General features: G+C 41.1%; 1 protein-coding gene across 6 annotated transcripts in view; it reads left to right on the top strand.

Annotated features, from left to right (window-relative positions):
• Positions 1–18,158, top strand: part of KIAA1210 (KIAA1210 ortholog) — a 58,675-nt gene extending 40,517 nt beyond the window's left edge. For 5 of the 6 annotated variants that reach the window (XM_062613339.1, XM_062613333.1, XM_062613335.1 and 2 more), the window contains 8 exons: positions 1,197–1,355; positions 2,416–2,481; positions 6,415–6,627; positions 7,731–7,833; positions 8,925–10,535; positions 11,292–11,455; positions 12,156–12,258; positions 15,935–18,158. In XM_062613339.1, the coding sequence (XP_062469323.1) occupies positions 1,197–1,355; positions 2,416–2,481; positions 6,415–6,627; positions 7,731–7,833; positions 8,925–10,535; positions 11,292–11,455; positions 12,156–12,258; positions 15,935–16,107 (2,592 nt within the window). In that variant the 3' untranslated portion in view covers positions 16,108–18,158. The remainder of the gene's footprint in view (positions 1–1,196; positions 1,356–2,415; positions 2,482–6,414; positions 6,628–7,730; positions 7,834–8,924; positions 10,536–11,291; positions 11,456–12,155; positions 12,259–15,934) is intronic. The other variant, XM_062613334.1, reaches the window with a different exon arrangement.
• Positions 18,159–20,150: the final 1,992 nt, after the last annotated feature.

The raw sequence follows: 20,150 nt of genomic DNA, 5'->3' as shown, positions 1-20,150 counted from the left end.
GCAATCTCTGTGCAGTTTGTCATCAGTCCTGCTTTTGCAGATCATATTGGTGATACTCCTTTGATTGTTGTTGTTAAGAGGGCAAGAAAGCTGTTTGAACTGAGGGACTGGCGGAGTAGAGAGTGACATTGTGCTACCCTGTGTGGCTGTTAGATCTGTAGGAATTATATTGCAAATTAATCTTACTGAATATGAATGGCAGCTAATTAGATCTATTTTAGAGCTGTGAATGAATGCATAGCTTGCAGAGGAGCACAGAATTAGGCCTAGAATTTCCCAATCTGGCTTAATAAGCATAGAAACGGAAAAAAACAGGTCTGCATTTTTATCTGGGTAATATTCAGTTGAGGTGAAGGACAAAGTTTCTGTTCAGACCTTGTTTCTTTTCCAGCTTTGACATAATAACAGACTTAAGCCAAGAATTTTAGTGATGGTGTTTCCTGAGATCTGAACTTTTTTTAGTTTGAGGGAACATCTGGCTGCTTGTGAGGTTGCAGACTTTGTTTTATTTTTCTAGGGTCAGGGTCCCCCAGAGCATTCCTTTTGTGCAGTCTTGGAAAAGAATCCCAGTACTCCATTACAAACAAAGCTGTTCGTGGCTGTTCTTGCTATAGACAGGACCAGGATGTGATGCTGGGGAAAATTAACAAGAAATTCACTAGTGTAGACCAGAATTAAATTTGCTTTCTATAAAAAGTGGGACTCACCTACTTGTGCGGGAGAGGGTGGTGACAAACTTTCAAAGTTTGGAAGGGCTTTGTGAAAGGAAAGCTAGCCACGTAAACCTGGGGTTGGGAGCTGCTGAATGACAATGCTTTGTGTGACTATTTGGGACATCTGGATACATGTAATTATTTAAAGAATACTTAAGTCTTTAAAAAGTTTTAAACTTAAGATTAGTTGAATTTCTGTAAGTTTTCTGGAATGGTGAAATTTCTGTCTTTGGTAACTCACTGAATAAAACTGGTTTTAATTTTGTAGCAAAGCCAGTTCTAATGATGGGTCCCTGATGAATGTAACTAACCAAAAATTCTGTTAATGGCTATTTTCTGTAAATGGTCTGTTTCTTCAAGTATTTCTGTTAACTAAGAAATTTTGCATCCCTAATGGGAGCAACTGGGGTAAAAGTGTCCAAAATGTCCACTATAAATAATGCCATTTAAAGTCTTTTAGTCTAAGTTTATTTTCAACTGCAGCTTCAGTTGCAACAGAACATCAGACTTGGGTCACCTCCGCTTGTTATAACTGGAAAGAAACTGGAAGATGCAGGTGCTGTTTCTGAAGATGATGGTTTGCCTAGAAGCCCTCCTGAAATTTCAACCCTTCATGACATTCTGACAGATTCACCAAGCAAGGTACAATTGTCGTGTCACTTCAGTGACCACCTGTATGGAAAAGATAAAATCTGCTTGGAGACAGGGAAGAACCTTGTTGCTTGCTTGTGGTAAAATCTGATGGTACAGATCAGTCAGAACTAGAACAAATTCCCTAGGTCGATTGTAGACTTGTCACTGAGAGATACTAGGAAGTGGCCTTACAAAAACCCTTCTGAGTACAGCTTTCTATGCTTTTCTGTAGACCAGTGCTGGGGCAGTTATGACCTGTATCAGCAGGGAAAGAGGACAGAATGATATGACACCTCTTGTGCCTTTGGGCAAGGCAGTCTCTCCTGGCAGGTCTGTATGGCAGAAAGCGTAAAAAGTCAGTTATTCATAGGTGAGTGTTGTGTGACTGTGACTGTTCCGCTCCCAGTCCAAGAGCAAGCCAAGGTACTGCACAAATGAACTTTCTATGTCTTCCAGCTTCAAAGACCTTGAGAGATTGGCAGTTTCCTGTACCTGCAAAAGGGGAAGAATGTTGGGGTGTTTTAAGGCTAGTGAGGAAAACAAAAATCACTGCAAGAGATTCTTAAACAGTTACTTAAGAGACTGCAAGAGAACCTTAAACAGTTACTGGCTTTGGAATTGAAAAAAAAATACTCTAGGGCAATATTAGTTGAATTGTCAGTAAAGTGACAGTCCTATGAGTCTGAGGAGAAGAGGTCGTGATGGGACTCAGTGAGGGTTTTAGTTATCTTCTTTGTTAGGAATTGCTTCTCACAGCGGATGTGTGATTTTAGACTTGAGTGAACATGTGAGCATTTGTAAATTTGAAGATCTTAAAAGTATAAGCTAAAATAATGTCATAAAATTTATTGTCTCATGTGGTCAACCTTCATGGCGTCTCTCATAGCAGGATAAAGCTTCTCTACTTTGATCCCCAGTAAACAAATGAAACCTACCCTGTGAGACAGGGACTCAGTGACCCTTTATCTTACCTCTTGTGTTTTCTCACAATTGGCACTGGATGCCCAGTCCCAGATATTTCAATGTGATACTTCCCTTGACTTACCCTCTTCCTTATTTTATCCCACAGTCCTCCAACCCTGTTCAGCGTCATAGCTCTTTGAGTTTAGGCGGGACAGACAGTGAAGATGAACAGGTAAATAGCTGCTTTTCCTGCTAATGTGTGATGTCTCTATGGAGCCAGTACAATAATACATTTTTTAATATTTATTCTGGGTACAATGGGTGTTGCAAAAACCCAACAATGTAAACTACAGGCAAAACCATAGAATCATAAAGTCAGCTAGGTTGGAAAAAACCTTTAAGATCATGAAGTCCAACCATTAACAACATAACTACGTAACATAGCTACAGCTGTAGCAACATGACTAACTATAGGCCCCACACTGGCTGCACAATTTATTAACCTGTTTACTAGCCTGGTCAGATTCAAAAGAGCCAGTTGGGTTCACAAATAATATGGTTTATTCATATGCAGTATATATGGTTCTTTTGGATTGCTGGTGATAAACGCATTGACTGCAAAACAGCTGTTTAGCACTAACAGTATGATTGCAATCACAAACTTAACTTTCTGAGTCAAAATACTTGGTGTAGCCAAGGACATGAGTCTTGCCGAAAGGCATCCCTTCTGTGGAGGACAAGGAGGCCTTTGAGAAGGGAGAAAGTAACCTTTGGGCAAAACCAGCTCAACTTTCCCTTCCATGGTTGAGATCAGACACTGCCCTTCTCAGTCATTCCTACATCTTTTGCTTTTAGGGATAGAAAGATAAAACAATGTCTCCCTCACGTACTAGACTACTAGCCATACAACTTTAGAAGCCCAAGTGATCTAGGTGACTTGTATTGTCATTATTTTAAATAACTTCTTGTATATAGTTTATCTTTACTTCAATGTACATTTTATTAACTCATCTCCCATTTTAGATTTTAACTAAAAGGTTCCCTTTTGTAAGCCTGCACAGTGTTTTTATCTTACAATGCAAAAAGCTCTTTTCTGTCCGGTTCTGGAGTCTTTGAGCTCTTTCAGTCTTACAACCTCATCTCTTAAGAGAGAGAGACAGGGACAGGAAAAATATTTTTCTCTTATATGTTGCCTAGAATTCCCCACTTTGAGGCTCTTCCTTCCCCCCCCCCCCCCCCGACTCACTAGGAACCTGGCTAGCTTTTACAGAACCATATATGTTCCTATACCCAAATATTTTTCATAGTCAGCAGTTTGGCATAGCAGAAGTCTTGCCAATGTGTTTATCTAAAATAAACCCCCTTCTCCTAAGTAATTTTTCTCAGTAGCTTTTGAAACTATTTATGTAATACCAGGATTTGAGTTAGCAAAACACAAGTTGTTAAACTGAATAACCTCATTCCAAAAATGAGGACAGTTGTGAAAAGCACTAAGAAATCTACACCAGTTATTCCATTTAACAGCGCTGTACATTTAGTAAAGGGAAAAGAGGATTTGAGCCTAAGCAGTCTGAAGCTGTACACAGTGTAGTGGGTTATATTTTGCTATTGTATTGATCTTGTTGCAGATGATAGTTACCTCATTTCTTTGCCTGTGCTTCTTCACTGCCATTTCCAAGAGCCTCATGCTGCTGTCACCTCTGTGTGGAACCCTGATATGTCACCCATATAACTTCTCAGTGGCTTCCACGTTTATAAAGACTAATCTAAAGCTAAATTGGAGGCGTTCACTCAAAGCAAGCAGCAAGTGACTTCCCCGAGACATTAACCAGCATTATCTTGCCTTTGCAGATAGCCTTTACAGAAATCTAACTTCCTTGTTGGCATTTCTATCCCAGACTGATTAAAAGGAAAACAGGGTCTCAGCTTGTGAGGTTGAACACAGTGTTTTGGCACAAGCGCTCTTTAGGAAATGGGCCTCCTAGCTGTAGCACTCTCTGTGCAAGCTCCTCCTCTGCCCAATAACCAACAAGCACCAAATTTATCTTACACTTAAACACTGACGTGGAATTCATGTGTCTGCTCTGTTGTCTTTGAAAGAAGATGCCAACTGCCAGTGCTCGGAGTCAAAAATCCTCAGAAGAGTAGGGAATTTGCCATTTACGTACAGCAGTAGCTCAGATAATGACTTCAGGTATTTTTATATTAAATAAACACAACTGTAATTTTATAATTGAAAGGCAGAAGAACTTGTATGTGAAAATGAGAAGAGTGTTACTGCTTTTGTAAGTGCAGTAATCCCTACTGGTCTGTCATTAATCTTGTGGAATTATAATAATAGTTACCTTATTTACTTTCTTCCTTTCTTCCACAATGTGTAAATTTGCTGTGAGAAAAGTCTTCATCTGTCATAATACATTCTGTTGTGGTTTGCTTAAGCTCTAGGAACTAAGCAAAATCAATGGGGAATAAGGACATTAATTTTAGTTACCTTAAACATAAAGCAATGTACTTAGGCAATTTTTGTAGATCAGATGGGAAGATGTCTTCATTACCTTAAAACACCATTAACATACGTGTTTTAAATGCTGTGTTATATCCTAAACTTAAAACCCCCCAACATCTGAATGCCAAGTACACTTAAATGGCTCTGTTTCACCTAGCTTTATGGCCAAAGCCAAAATAACAGGTATGTTGTATTGGATGAAGTTTCTTTGACATGTTTGTGAAATTCATAGAATCATAGAACAGTTAGGGTTATAAAGGACCTTAAGATCATCAAGTTCCAACCCCCCTGCCATGGGCAGGAACACCTCACACTAAACTATGCCACCCAAGGCTTCATCCAACCTGGCCTTGAACACTGCCAGGGATGCAGGGAGCATTCACAGCTTCCCTGGACAACCTATTCCAGTGCCTCACCACCCTTACAGTAAAGAACTTCTTCCTTATATCCATTCTAAACTTCCCCTGTTTAAGTTTTAACCCATTACCCCTTGTCCTATCACTACAGTCCCTAATAAAGAGTCCCTCCCCAGCATCCCTATAGGCCCCCTTCAGATACTGGAAGGCTGCTCTGAGGTCTCCACGCAGCCTTCTCTTCTCCAGGCTGAACAGCCCCAACTTTTTTAGCTTATCCTCATACAGGAGGTGCTCCAGTCCCCTGATCATCCTCGTGGCCTCCTCTGGACTTGTTCCAACAGTTCCATGTCCTTTTTGTGTTGAGGACACCAGAACTGCACACAATACTCCAGGTGAGGTCTCAGAAGAGCAGAGTGGAGGGGCAGGATCACCTCCTTCGACCTGCTGGTCACGCTTCTTTTGATGCAGCCCAGGATACGGTTGGCTTTCTGGGCTGCAAGCGCACACTGAAGCCAGCTCATGTTCATTTTCTCATCAACCAACACCCCCAAGTCCTTCTCCTCAGGGCTGCTCTGAATCTCTTCTTTGCCCAACCTGTAGCTGTGCCTGGGATTGCTCCAACGATCTGCAAATGTTCTTGGAAGTCTGGTCTGCATTTCAAAACAGTGACAAAACCAGTCAAGCTCCATGTTTAGGGGTTTCTCTACAAGCCCTTCTGTAAACCCTTCACTTTGATAGTATAATCTAAGGTTACTGCTGTCTAGTTCCCAAGAGTAGCATTGCCGTGAGGATGAGAGGCACATCACGTCTGGAAGATGGTTCTGGGGTACTTGCTGGAGAAAAGCATTTGATTTTGCTGGAGAGTGGATGTTAAAAGAGCAAAGAGGCTATGGTAACTTTCTTAGAGACAGAGGAGCAAGCATCCATGCTACTTTTGTGTCTTTTTAATAACGTATTCCTGCGATGTGTCACAGTACTGAGATGAGAAGGCAGTTATAAAAACTGCACCAGTGTCTCCTGCTGGTGTATACGTATATTGCAAATGGTTTTCAGATAAATACTGGGATGGGGACAAGCTGAGCCTCTTGCTGTAGGTGAGACTCTGGTTCTCACTTTTGTTTAACATATGTCTGCACACAGAGAACTGAGTAATCTCTGTGCAGAGATGACATTAGGCATGAGTGTTCATGTCCAAAAATCCAGCCATTTCAGGTTTCTGAAATGGAATGAGCTAGCAAAGACTTGTATCAGAGATGTGGGGGAGCCAAGCAAAATGTATAGCAATGTGTTTTGTGTTTTACAGGTACCTTCTGCAGCTTCCTCCAGGCCCATCAGCCCCTCATCCTCTGCCACTCTGGGGGTCCCTAGCTCAAGAGGCAGCAGCTTCCTTCCCATTGACTTCACCATCCCTGCCAGTCCCCTTGGCTGCCTTGACACCTCAGCAGCCAGGCACAGGATTGCCATAAACCCCCGGAAACAGAAAGGCTTTACAAACAAGAATCAGCAACACCCCCAGGTAAGTGTTTTCTGGAAAAGAATCAATGGGCAGAAGGAAACGGATGTGAATTTTTAATTTTTTTTTCTTTTTTCTTTTTTCTGTATTCTTTCACTTTTGTTGTTGTTCTTCTTCATTGGAAGAACATTGTTTTTCACCAACTGACCAAAAAAGATGACTCAGAAAACTTCAATATCATGGGAGCTGAAGTCCAACTTTGGTTTTTCATTATTTAGCCAAGAAAGTTGCAGGTTACACTTTGTTTGTAAAAATATTCCTGTTGTTGAAAAAGCTAGTTTTCAGTTTTAAAATCTAAGTCTGTTTCTACAAACAATTTCAGATTACCTTTAAGGTAATTCTTTGTATGTCAAAGGAAAGACTGAAGGTCTTTGCGAAGGAATATGGCTCTGCATGTGGGAAATTAGGTTGACATGCTTCTCATGCTGGCTTCTAGGCAGTACATTGTGAGGATGAATTTCACCAGGTAGAAAAGGTTGTTGAACTGAAATATAATAGAAATAAGGAGTAATGCTTCTCTATTGCATGTTCCCCTCTCCATCAGAGAATCACGCATGAAAATATGTCCTGGATTCCCCTGCTCTGTCAGAGAATCATGCACAGAAATTTATCCTGGAGTTAGAAGTGCCCTGCCCTGAGAAGGGATGAGGGAAGTTCAGGATGAGTGTAACACAGAATGAGGTTTTCCTGGAAACTTGGGCCCTGCAGCATCTTTGCTGGATATTCTTTGTGCTGCAGCTGGTACAGCTACAGTGTTGAAGGAGAAAAGCTAATTGTAGGTTGTCAATCAGTGATAACGGAAGTGATGTTAATGTCTCCAGCTTGGTCTGTTCCATGCCACCAGGTAGCTTGGGTGGTGTCTTGAAAACTTACTTGTTCACTCAGAATATGTCAATCCCAAAATGTTGCACATTCAAGGGAGATCAGTGTGCTGCCTTGACATTTTAAACTTGAATGATTTCTCAGTTCTTCACTGGGATAGTACATTACCCACAGTGTTGGGGTGGGTTGTGTCTATGTTTTGAGTATTCATTAATGTGTGTATGTATAAAATACTATTTTTGTTCATTATTCTCTAATTAAAAGATCTTCCTGCACCTCATTAGGTGGAACACCTGGAAAATGAGGCATGTCTTCCTGTAACGCTAGAAAAGAAGGGAAATTCAACAGAATTACTTGAGAGTGGCCAGCGTAAAAGTGATTGTGAAGGTAATGAAGATGTATTGCTAGTTTGAGTGCTTGAACTCTACTACATAAGTTTGAGAGAACCTATTTGAATTGTAAGTCCTTTCAAACTAGGTGTTTTTGGTTTTATGTCATAAACCCAATTCTGTCTGCTGAAGTGTTATGATGGAAAAAGTAATGTACTCCACTCAGCACAGTGATGCTGAAATGGTGAACTTTGAGAGCCACATTAAAAAGTACATGAAGGGAAAGTACCGTGATCAGAAGTACCTGTGCTAAGCAGTTGACTAGATCTCATTGACTGGAGATCTGAGTTCTTGACATCCAGAAACATCTTAACCTCACCGTTATATCTGTTATGTGTATAAGGTGACTTTAATTGGTTTGTGTTTACTAGATCTTCATTTGTGCTACTTCCCTCCTTACCATTTGAAAAATAGCTAATTGCTGGTGGTAACACAATTGTAATTGCAAATGAAATTTCTCTAAAACAGCACCAGAGATTTTTAGCACCGTGTTACAAATGCACTGGCTGATGATAATGATATAGTGTAGTGGGCATGTTGGCACTTTGTTATCAGGGCAGACTCAGGTCCTGATGCTGTCACATATCAGAGCTGCTGTGTGTGCAGACACATCTAAGGTATCCAGATGTTCTGCATCTTTGCAGAACACAAAGAAGAACACAAAGAAGAGGCACAGGTAACTGATGCTGAGATGCTCTGCTTAAATACAGAAAATCCTCCAGATCATTCTAGACAGCCTTTGTAGGCATACACATGAAGAAATGTCTAGGGAAATCTGGCTAGTAGTCATACAACTAGGGGTATGCACAGAAAAGAGCTAAACCGCAACTGATTTTGTACACCTTAAGCAGACAACAGCTTTCAGTCATTCCTGGGATTAGGTGTATTCAAACTGAAAGCTTTATCAGTATCATCACTTGGACAGACCATTTCTATATATGCTTTGAACAGCCTGATTTAGCAGATAGCAGTTCCCAGACTTGGGCAACTCATGCTGAATGACTGCACTATCTGGAATGAATTACTGGTACAAACGGGTGCTTGAATTTTAACCTTTAAGTGCACACTCTTCTCCTCTGTTTAATATAGGATTACCAGCCCAGGTGGGATATTGTGCAAAGGAAGGCAGTTCTAAGGAGACTTCAAGTGTAAAAAGTCCCACTGATGCTGCCTGTGACTCTCATGATTCCACATTTGTAGCAGAAGACTCCTGTACTTTGCTAGAAGAGGATGCATGCCTCACAGATGTGGACCATCACTGTAAAGCAGCTGCACCCCTCCTAAGACCTGAGCCTTCTCCAGTGAACCTGGAGGAACAACACAGTGCAACAGTGTTGTACTGTTCAGATGAGCCTGCTGATGAATTGAAATTACACCAGCAAAGCACCAGTACTGGAGCTTCTGCACTTCCAGAATTGCAGCAAATTGAAGAAGCAGCTGTTGTTTTTCCAGACATACTAGCAGCTGACTTGCTTAGCAATGGCGTGGAAACAGGGTGCATAGATACATTGGCACATGTTGCACAAAGGTCCTCAGTAAATTCTGTGGACCCAAACATTAAACACCAAGAAAAGGGGAATCCACTATTTATTGGCAAAATAGAAGCCTCCTTGGGTTCTAGTGAGAATCATTCCAACCACGCTGTCTCAGATATTGTACCAAGCACTTCACAGTTTGCAGTAGCCAATTCAGCGTCCTCCTCTGACATCAAGACAGTGGCTGTTTTGAAGCCTGGGAACAGTTCGATAGCACGAAATGACACAGAAACTTGTGAAATAATGGAATTTGAGTCATCTAAAAGCAATGCAGAAAAAAACCCAGACACTGCTGCATCTGTCTCAGAAGCAGGTTGCCTGCTACCTCAAAGTAAACTGGAAGTATGTTTTAAAGCAGAAACTGTTTCTGTTTCGAAAGGTGACCAAGGCAGTCAACAGGCCAACACTGACAGGCAAACAGTGTACGTTTCTGAAAATCTGTCCATTGCATGTCTTGCCTCTTCAAGTTTGGCTGGCTTGAAGAGTAGCATCTCTTCTGATGATGACAGTAAGAACCAGCAGACAAGCAGTACACCTTCTCATGGAAAAGCAGTGGAAGACAGTCGATCTTCAGATGAAAATGTGAAAACTCCACTGAAGACTGCTTCTGCTAAACCAGTCAGATTCACCATTGCACCAGCATGGCAAAGATCTCTCTCAGGAGGTTCAAATTCAAAGGAAGATTCCTATACCAGAAGTTCCCCAACATCTCCTATAAGACCAGAGTTGTTTGAAGGAGTGACAAAAGAACACACACGTTTTGATGCCATCATCCAGGAATCGGCAAAATCCAACTCTGATAGATTTGATCGAGACTGTAGGGACAGTGATTCCCACTTGAATTCTTCTATGGAGTGTGCTGACCATGAAGCACAAAGTGTTGAAAACCCATTTGGGGTCAGACTAAGGAGAACGTCTTCTTTACTAAAATACCAGAATGAAAGCCGTGCTGAGTCGCCAAAGCTGATCCCTTCAGCTGTTCCCACTGCTCCTTCTGCTTCAGTCAAAGAGGATCAGAAATCAGTGGGCACAGGGAAAACATCTCCAGGCCTTCCTGTTAGCACAAAATCAGTTGTTAAAAAAACAGATCTGCTAGAAGACAAAAATCTTCCCAAGACAAGATCAGAAGAAGTGGAAAAGAAGCAAAATGGGCATAAACTGTCAGGTATTTATACTGTATTTTATCCAGACATTGTAGAAAACAGCGGCCAAGAACATTGGCAGAGTGGTGAACAGAAGATAAAAATCCTCTTGATGAAGACCAAATTCAGCCTTGAGTTCGTCAGCACCATAATTTAATTGGCTTGATGATTTGGCTAGGATGGAGAATTCTTGGCTTATCTTAACGAGGGGTGTGTTCCAGTAAGAATAACAACAGAGTAATAGCTGAAGGGCCTCTGAACTATTCCTGGTACGACCGACTTGTACATATAGTTGGAATTTTAACAGAGTTTTTTAAAACTTGCTGCTGTTTTGTAGTTAAGTTTCCAGACTGCAGCAGCTCAAACCTTGACTGAGAGTTGCACTGGGTGTGATTATTCTTTTTCCCCTAAAATCACTTTATTTAAAATATTTAAAAAGTGAAAAGGCAGCCTGTATTTTACTGCCTACATGAAAAAATAATCGTTATCATACTCCTCTAATCTGCAATGTGAGGATGTTATTTCAAAGGCAAAATCCGGTTCACAATGATCTCAGTGGGAGCTCTGCCGTTGACTTAAACGGAAGCAGAGTCAGGTCAAAAACTCCAGAATAAACAGAAAAGCAGTTATCACCAAGGCCAAAATCATCAGGGAAGGTAATTTTATCCCCACAATGTTCAAAGGGTATTACAGATGCTGAAGGATTTAAAACACAAAACACAAGCTTTAGACTGACTTGACCTAAATCCCTTCTTCACTTCGAAATGCTTCTTTTGTAGAAAAGGTCTTCTCTCCACATTTGGAATCTGCTCCCTCTGAACCAGCTTGGGTCTTCATGGCAAAACTAAAACAAAAGGGTTTCCAGGACCACCCTCTTGCCAAAGAACATAAAGCTGAAGACAAAGCTTTGAGCAAAGCAGATCAAGAGGAGGTAGAGTACCAAGTAATGTTGCATGGGTGTGAATTCTGCGTCAGATTGTCTGGGTGCTTTTGCAAACTATTCAGGATCATCTTCATGGGAGGTGTGTTGTGAGCGCTACTCAAAGAGAGACTTTCAGGGCTGGCCTCTAATATGGGTTGAGACAGACAGCTGATGCAAGTGAGCAAACACGTGTGGCTATACTGTCACAGTGATTATCCTGCTTTATCCTCCTATATGTTCCTTTGCACTGCTCAAACCTGAAGCTTTGCAGAGCTTGCCTATTGCCCTGAATGTATTTTGTAGCCCAAGAGCTGCTTTGAGTTGCACTGGCTTCCTTGCTGTTAGTGACCTGCAGACTGCATTCACTGCTCTGCTCTGTAGACTGGAAGTCTGACTTTTCCACTGGCTCTTGCACAAGTTTCTTGTACAGCTTGGGCAAGGTCTTCAGTTCCCCATCTGTAAGACACAATAACTTGCCTTCAAGTTATCATGAGCTATTATTCAAGCTCTCAAGTTAACATGCCTGCATATGAACTAATCCTGTATTTATAGCAGCTGTCTTCCTTCAGTCTTTCCTCCCACAGGATGTCCGCAACCATCCTTGCCTGGCATTTGCTTCATTTCCACAGACAGGTTTAGAGATGTTCCCAGGGTGAACTTTGTGAGTGCCAGTGACTAGCCAGGTTTCTTAGTTGCGTTCTTTTCTTCTTTCCTTTTGTAGCAAGGGATGTGTGCTAGTGAGAACATGCTGAAGAAGAATATGCCTTCCTTGAGCTCTCAGGACAAGAAAACACAAATAAAGACCAGTGTGTGTGCTGCAGCAGGTACTCTCTTTACATCTTTATATGGTGGCTACAGTTTACATCAGTAAGTGGTGAGGCTGGCAGGTGATGGGAGGAAAACTTTTTGGTTATCAGCACAATTTATATAAGGCCTGTTCAGACTATAGTTTTCATATAAGTGAAAGTATTGGCTTGCTCACTCAGCAGAGAAAGCAAGTGAGGAACTTCTATCTCCACTGCCAGTTCATGAAGTGGCATATAAACAATATGGTGATTTATTATTGGCAAAGGTCAATACTGAAGAATAGCAGTTGAGCTGGAGTGTGTCCAGAGCAGCAAAAAAGGTCAGGTCTTCTAGACCAGTCAGCCAGGAAATACTGATGGGAGTGGAGTTGTTTAGTCTAGAGAAGACAGCTTAATTTGGTGCAGAGGACAAGATTTGTCTTTATGTCCTGTATGAGCTTAAAATGTAGCAGGGGAGGTTTAGCTTAGACATTAGGAAATATTTTCTAACAATGTGAGTGGTGAAGTGTGGAATAGCGTAGGTTGCTTATAGAGAGTGTGCAGCTTCCATTGATGGATGTGTTTACTAAATAGACAAAAATAATTTATAGAGTCAGTTCCACCCTCAGGTGAGCACAGAGGCTTGATGGCCTCTCTGCTGCCCTGTTAGCCATGATTGCCTGTGAGAAAAATGCAGGGGAAGAGTGACTCAGACATCGTGACTCACATACCTCTTCCAAGGCTACTGCTGGGCTGCAGCTTATCCCTCTCTACTTACTCAGTGTGGTGCCGAACCTCAGAGACATGCTCCAGTTAGATATAGATAAGCCTGTTCTTCAGCTGTAAAAGCATATTGTGCTTGCTGAAAGCTATTGATTTCAGATACTGCCTAAGAAGATAAGAAATGCCCGACTGTGTCAGAGCAGTGGCTTTTCTGTTCCAGGTTCTTCTGACACTGCAGTAAGAGATGCTGTCTAGAGAGAGTGCATGCACCTGCCTGCTTATGCTTTATAATCCACCAGCATTCAGAATTGTTGTATTAGACATATAAAGAGGTACCTCTATGCCCGCTCCCTGTAGTAGTTGTTTATGGTTTTGAATCTACAAGTCCTACGAAATAAACTTTCTCCCTTACTACAGGTAGCTGACCAGCTAAGAATGGGCACCAACACAGGCTCTGATGTTAGCTGCCAGCTAACTCTGTGTGGGTGATTAAAAGAAAATAGTTTTAAAAAAGGATTCTGTTACAGGACAGCTTCATTTTATGGTTGTAGGTGCAAAGTGAAAGATGAAATGTAAACAGGCCAAGATTTTTGCTCGGATTAGAAGGTCTTCCTTTGAAAAGCTGGCACAAACAAACTGGATTTCTGTGTGTTGAATCATCTAAACTTGGAATCCCAGCAGCCTTCAGATGAAATTCAGAACTCCGCTGCTAGTCGTTTGCTAGAACTTCCACCACCTGTGGTCCTTGCAGCAGAACTACAAGTTTTTCTGCATCACCTCTTCCCAAGAATTGGCCTAGGGGCTATCCAGTCAGGAGACATCCAATGACTTGCCTCTCCTCTAGGGATAGCATTTATAGGCATATTCTAGTCCACTCCTTGAATATCACAGAGAGCTCTGATCTGTGCTGATGTTCAAGGAAAACGCTACTCCTCCACTGCTCAGAAAACCATGCCTATTATTTAGGAAATGTTCAGCACTGTCAGCCCATGCCTAGGAAATTGGGAATTCCAAATGTAAGCTCTGCTCTGATTTGGTTCCCATTAGCACAGCTAGCAATTTGAAAAGTTGAAGGTGCTAGTGGTGGAAAGGATGCAGATTTAAAATCCAGAGGAGTTACTAATTTGGATCATGCTTTTTGAGTTATGTTAACTGTTAGCAGTTTTCTTGATAGATAGTTGAGGTTTTCTGTGCAATGCATGCATTCTGCACATAAGACCAAGAGCCAGGACAGCTCAAGGTCAGCTAAGTCTGGAAGAGAATTCCAAGAATCAGATCCTTATTCTACTGAGCATGACTGTTTTGTAACTGCTTTGTGGCAGCCCATGTCATAACCAAGGGAAAATTACTTAGCTTGCCTCTTCTCTCTCGCAATTCACCCTAAGCATGATGAGGTTTGTCCCAAAGCCTGTCTTTCCTCGAATAGTCATGAACAACCATTTTTGGGTTTTGTTTTACCTTGTGCTGTCAGGACACGCAAAGGACTTTAGACTCACTTTTGCTTATTATGAAGAAGGAAGTCTCCCAAAAGATGAAAATTAATTTCCAAAATCAAAGTTGCAGTAAAATTCCTACATCACCTTTAATACTTCTCAAAAATGTGCTGTGTATGTCAAGCTGCAGCCTATGTTAATGGATAGTATACTTTCTCCAGTATTCCTAAGTATAGCTTGCCTGCTGCAAAAATTGCCAACGAGCTAGGATTTTTAAAAGACCAGAGACTTCCTGAGTGGAGTTAAGGAACTTCTTTGGCTTTGCTCTGGAGTGTGACTGATGGAGCTAATGGACATTTTCCATTGATTTCAGTGCAAGCAAGATCAAGCTTCTTGTACTTAACGTTGCTTAAGTCCCCATGTGGCCTCTGTTCTTGTGCTGGAGCACAGCAGCCTCATTCTGCCTGCCACATGCCACACACAGACTAATCAGCTGTGAGACAAAGTTTGACTTTTCTTCAGTTAGACTTACACACAGAAATGAAGTATTGCCTGGCCTGAAATGGATGGAGAGAGCGTGATGCTGAGACTTGTGAACCATGTCTCGAGAAATGAGAGCTGCATCTGTTCAGAGCTGCATTCTGTTAGGCCCCATTCCAGGCTCTCTGCCGGCAGACATGAATCTTGAACATTTTCTAAACAAGATGGATGGAGGAGGCCTTTACAAATAGTAACACAAAGCCATACGAGGATACGAGGAGTGTTATCTGTATTCCTCTATCCTTTGTGAGGGTGACAGGCTTGTGTTAGGCTGCATGAACAGGAACATGTAGCCCCACCAGAATCCCACCTTCTTGGCTTAAAAGTCTGAGAACATAAAGCACTGATTTGATCCCTACCTAGTATTTAATAATATTGCTGGAGCAATATTTGTGCTAGCAGTGAAGATGGAAAAAAAGTCTTTAGTTCTTTTCAGTGTTGAAAAACGTATACCGGTTACTTTTAACCCTGCAGCAATCCTGGGGTGATCCTTCCCCTGCAGATATTTTATTTCCATTTTCCTGCGTACTCGTGAGTCTTATTCCTAGATTTTGTCACACTGACAGAGCCGAATGAGCCTGTGGAACTCTGCTGTGCACTGTCATGGAAATTAAGTCTGGAAAGGTTAAGAAACAAGATAGCCAAGAGCATGAATTTAGAAAAAATACCTGGGGCTATAGTCTCCACGTCCTTGAAGAATTTTGAAGAACTCCTTCATTTATCAGGGCTTAGACACTTGCTGTTGAGACTGAGGAGAAGATTCTTTCATGGGCAGATTATTTACTAACAGCGTAGTATCAGTTTTTCCACTGCAAGAGCCAGTCCTTGCCATCATACCTACTTTGCACCAGGTAGTGCTAGTGATACCCAGATTAACAATGAATCTGTCTTATTCATCAATCACAAACATTCTGGCATGTGCAAACAATTGCTTTAAAGAGAAGGAAATATTATTGGCAGAAATTGAGTTTTTAACTCTCTAGCCTTCTGATGCTTGATGGATATCTTGTTGTTGGCAGGTAAAGTTGGACCTATTGCTCAGGAAGCATCTGTGATTCCTGCTGTTGAGAAGGAAGCAAGACATTCCTCTAACCTGCCAATGACACCGTGCAGCCCTGCTGAACCACTGTGGCTATCCCTGGCCAAGAAGAAAGCCAAAGCATGGAGTGAAATGCCCCAGATTGTACAATAGCAAATGACATGAACATCCCTCTTTGTATTGCCAATAGCTGTGTTAACTCCATTTAATCCCTTCTTTACTGTGACCATTTCTTTTTTTTGAGAAATAAGAGCCTTAAAACTCTTGATCAGACTGTTGTATGTATATACACAATGAAGAAATGCTATTGTAGGCTTAATTTGAAGTATTAGGAAGCTGAGCATTTCCTACTACCAAATACTAGGAAAACTTGATCAATTTATTACATCCTGACACATCTGACAGTGATGTTCTAAGAAGATATGCTTCAGGCTTTTGAAACCTTTCCCTTGCAAAAGATGTTTTTAAAGTTTCTGCAGACCATACAGTATTTTGTGCAATGTGGCTTTGGCTAAGAAGTTAACGTATGCTATAAAGTAGATATAATGATGGGCACTGACGCATCGTGACTCATGGGCATTGAGATCATCACACTTCTTTCTCTGATGCTCTGGGATGGGCAGTCTGACTTTGCTTCTGATTGTTAATGGATCTGTTATGTGATAGCTGTAAGAACTAAACAGCATTGGGAGTTCTGGCTTTTGGGTGGTTTGAAGTCTCCACGCTGTGGGTCTTGTTCTTTGCTGATTGATGTCCTCTGGAATGGCCCAGAGTCACACACTTGTTCTCTCCAATGCACTGGAAAACCATCACACTAACATATACTCTACTTTTGGTTACACCTTTGGAAATCTGGAATAATTTGGGCATTCTACCAAAAAAAAAAAAAAAGGCATTTTCTTTCATTTTGACAAATAGTGATTTATTCTGTGTGAGATTCCTCAGCCAATTGTCTCTCTTAAAGAGTGCGTTGGGGATGGGAACTGTTTGCTACCTAGAAGGTGGCATCTTGTTTTCAACAAATGCCAGTCTACTCTCCATTTTCATGTGGATATGTGTTCAGTCAGTTGTGTTTAATGATAGTGATAAAAGGGGCTTCTGCTTTCCTCCTTGCCTCAATCATCTTTAACCAGTAACTCAACATCAGTCTCAGAATGTACAGCTGGGAAAGGATTATTCTCTCAGGGCCTGGCCTTGCTGTCACTCAAGTTGGCAAAAGTTTTACTATTGACTTTGAAGGAAGCAGACATTTGAAAAAGAAGCTTTGTAAAATATTAGTGGCTTGAGTGGCAGTGGCACTTACTGGTCCTTGTCAGGTTTTGCAGCATTGCATATTTATGTAGTTTTTAGTTACAGTCAGTGCAAAATTTGAAGGCTGACTTGGCTGATGGACAGTTTTCAGCTGGAAAGTTGGCAGGAATTTTTGAGGTAAATATTGTCTCTTGATAGACTTAATTGTAAAACAAAAAGTTAGGTTTGGATCAGCTCAATCAAGGCTTTAATCTTCCAGTCTTGGTCTGGATTTAATATGTAGCTCTTGCAATTGGAAAACAGTATTAATTAGAAGCGTGACTGTGATTTAATTTTTTTCTTTTTTTTTCTTTTATTATTATATAGTTGCAAACTTAACCCAGGTAGGCTCACTGAAGGTATAGATAGTGTTTATTTTGTACTACCACCAGAAAGAGTTTCACACTGGCTTGGTAATCCACACCTATTTTACTACTTATTTTTCTCTATTTTAGGAAGCATATCTTCACTTACAAAGAACTAAAGCGTTTGTATTCTCTGAAACATTTGAGCAACGCGAATGAACTTACTCAGCTTTGATTCCTGAGGTTTTGTACAGCTGCCATCCCGTCACAACCTTACTGACCCTGTGTAAAATACTTGCATTTCTATATTCAGCAAACTCTCTTCTCTTTTTATTAGTGTGGATTGAGATCCTTCAATCAAAGTGCTGCAAATGACACTGTAATCTCTCTTTCCCTCCATTTGCTTTTGATCTTAATATTGTTTCTGTCTTTTATGTTTGGTATGTATATATGTTTTTGTAATCCTTTGCTCGAAAGCACCCCTTTTGTATTCCATTCCCGTATTTGGTTTACAATTAAATGCTGTTGCCAGTGATGAAATAATTGCTGGGAAGACTGATAGATGGCCTTCACTCATTAAGGAAAAAATAAAAAGAGGTCTTTGGTCAATATGGACTCTAAACATGGTTACACTGCATAGAGCTTGCTTCGAGATGATTTTGTGTGGCCTAGGACTGATCAACACAGCTGGCCAGGCTAATGAATGTTTCTAAATCTATCTGTTTGAAGTTTAAAACATGACCGGAGAGTTGATGGCTCTCGTTTTGGTTTGGTGTTACTGGTCCTTCAGTACAGGGTTGGCTTGAAGGCTAGCAGTTGTGGTTGCAGGAAGCCCTGTCAATGACTGTGTTTTGGTATCGCTGGCCAGCTGCTGTAAGACATTTTGGGGTTGCTTTAAAAAAGAAGAAAACCACACGAGAATCATGTGATGTTACATTTGAAATCGATTTGCCTTCTGGATTGCTGAAATTAATGTTCTCAAGTTTCTCACCACAGCTAAGAGAACAAAAAGCACAGAAAAAAAAAAACCAAGTCTCGTATAATTGCAAGAGTTTAGACAATGGTATTTTAAGGTAATTGTTGAAGTATCAGTGATTTATTGATGCATTTCTAGAAGTTGCTAGCTCTATTAGCATGGCTTTGATTTCCTGTCATCCTAGTGCAGTTTTTAGGTGTTCGATGAGTGCAAGTAACTAATTTAGGAAGCTCATTTTGGGTGATTATTTCTAGACACAGTCACTGTCTTTGAAATCAAGGTGTCTTGAAGTGCAGAGCTCATTGCAGAATGTCACTGTGAGGTTTAATGGATCAGGATCTTTAATGGAGGACGTAGAAAGCTGTCCCTGAAATTCCCCATACACAGTGCAGCAACTGGGGCTTCAGCTGGCTTTGGTGCTGCTGTGTGACAGCAGAGGGTGCTGCTGCCATCCCTGAGGAGCACAGAGGGCTTCTCTGGAAATCAGATTTCAATGTGCATTTGATGTGTGTTATTACAGTAAGGAGACTAGAGGCTTTCGTTAATGCAGAGAATGATGCATTATTCCATTAATGCAGAAAGGTCTGAATGCAGAGTGGTCTGAAAGAGAGGTGTATTTCGATGTGATCTGATGGAGGTTTTGAGCTATAAAGTGTGGGAAAAAAAGCCCTTTACCTTGTGACAACAAGCCCTGAAGAACGGGTGACGATGATGGGGAAAGGTAGGTTATGAAGTGAATTCAGTCCTGCAGTGGGGCCATATGGGAGGATATGTGAACATGTCCAAAAAGAGCACTGCAATTTGGCATTTTAACTCTGCTGCTTAGAACAACTGTAGCCTGGCTAGAGGCTGATCTTCTTTTCAGCCAGGTGTAGAAGCTGATGATATTATAGAAGAGATTAGAGAAACAAACAGCAAGTAGGTGTGCACCTAGCTGTAGATTACAGAGATTCCTGTTGCTGTAACAGTTTGCTGTAAAGACCTGGACAAAAAGAGACTGTTATCATCCAGCTGGGAATCTGCTTTTGATTAAGTGGGTTTGTGGACAAGAGAGAACAAGCCAGTTTAAATGAGGCAAAAGGATTCCAAAATTGTCACAGCTACACGATTTTGATCTAGCACAACTCTGACAACACTTTTATTATGAGAATCTTGTGTATGCATCTCCATAAACAGACGCAAAGAATAAATTCTAGAGTTCAGAAACTGAGGAGCTAGTACTCATTTCAAATTACCATACCTAGAAGGAAAGTCTTAGAATACTGGGGAAAGACTGACCATATTGAAAACCCTAAACACTAGCCCTTTTCGTGTTAGAAAGTTTAGATAGAGAAGGCCCCCCCAACTAGTATTACATATGTCTTTTTAAGTGCTGTAGTCTAAAATATTAAATGCAATTTGTTTTGAAGTATTACAATAGATGTTCTCAGCTTATAAAAGCTGTAATTCCTGACTTTGTGCCACCTGCTCCGTTAAGTGCTTTTGAGATCAATACAGGAAAGATATTAGCCTGTGATCATACTTTGCCCTTTAGAACTGCTACTGGAAGGTGATACGTCTGAAGGATACCAGTAATGAGCAGCCTAATAAATAAGGCAAAGATCTCTTTATGTTTTCCTCTAGTG

The sequence above is a fragment of the Pezoporus occidentalis genome, unplaced genomic scaffold (genome assembly GCF_034315485.1).
Source record: "Pezoporus occidentalis ecotype Australia unplaced genomic scaffold, CSIRO_AGI_Poc_V1 ctg165, whole genome shotgun sequence".
Taxonomy (NCBI): Eukaryota; Metazoa; Chordata; class Aves; order Psittaciformes; family Psittacidae; genus Pezoporus; species Pezoporus occidentalis.
The sequence above is the reverse complement of the archived record's forward strand: the minus strand, read 5'-3'. Positions and strand labels throughout refer to the sequence as shown.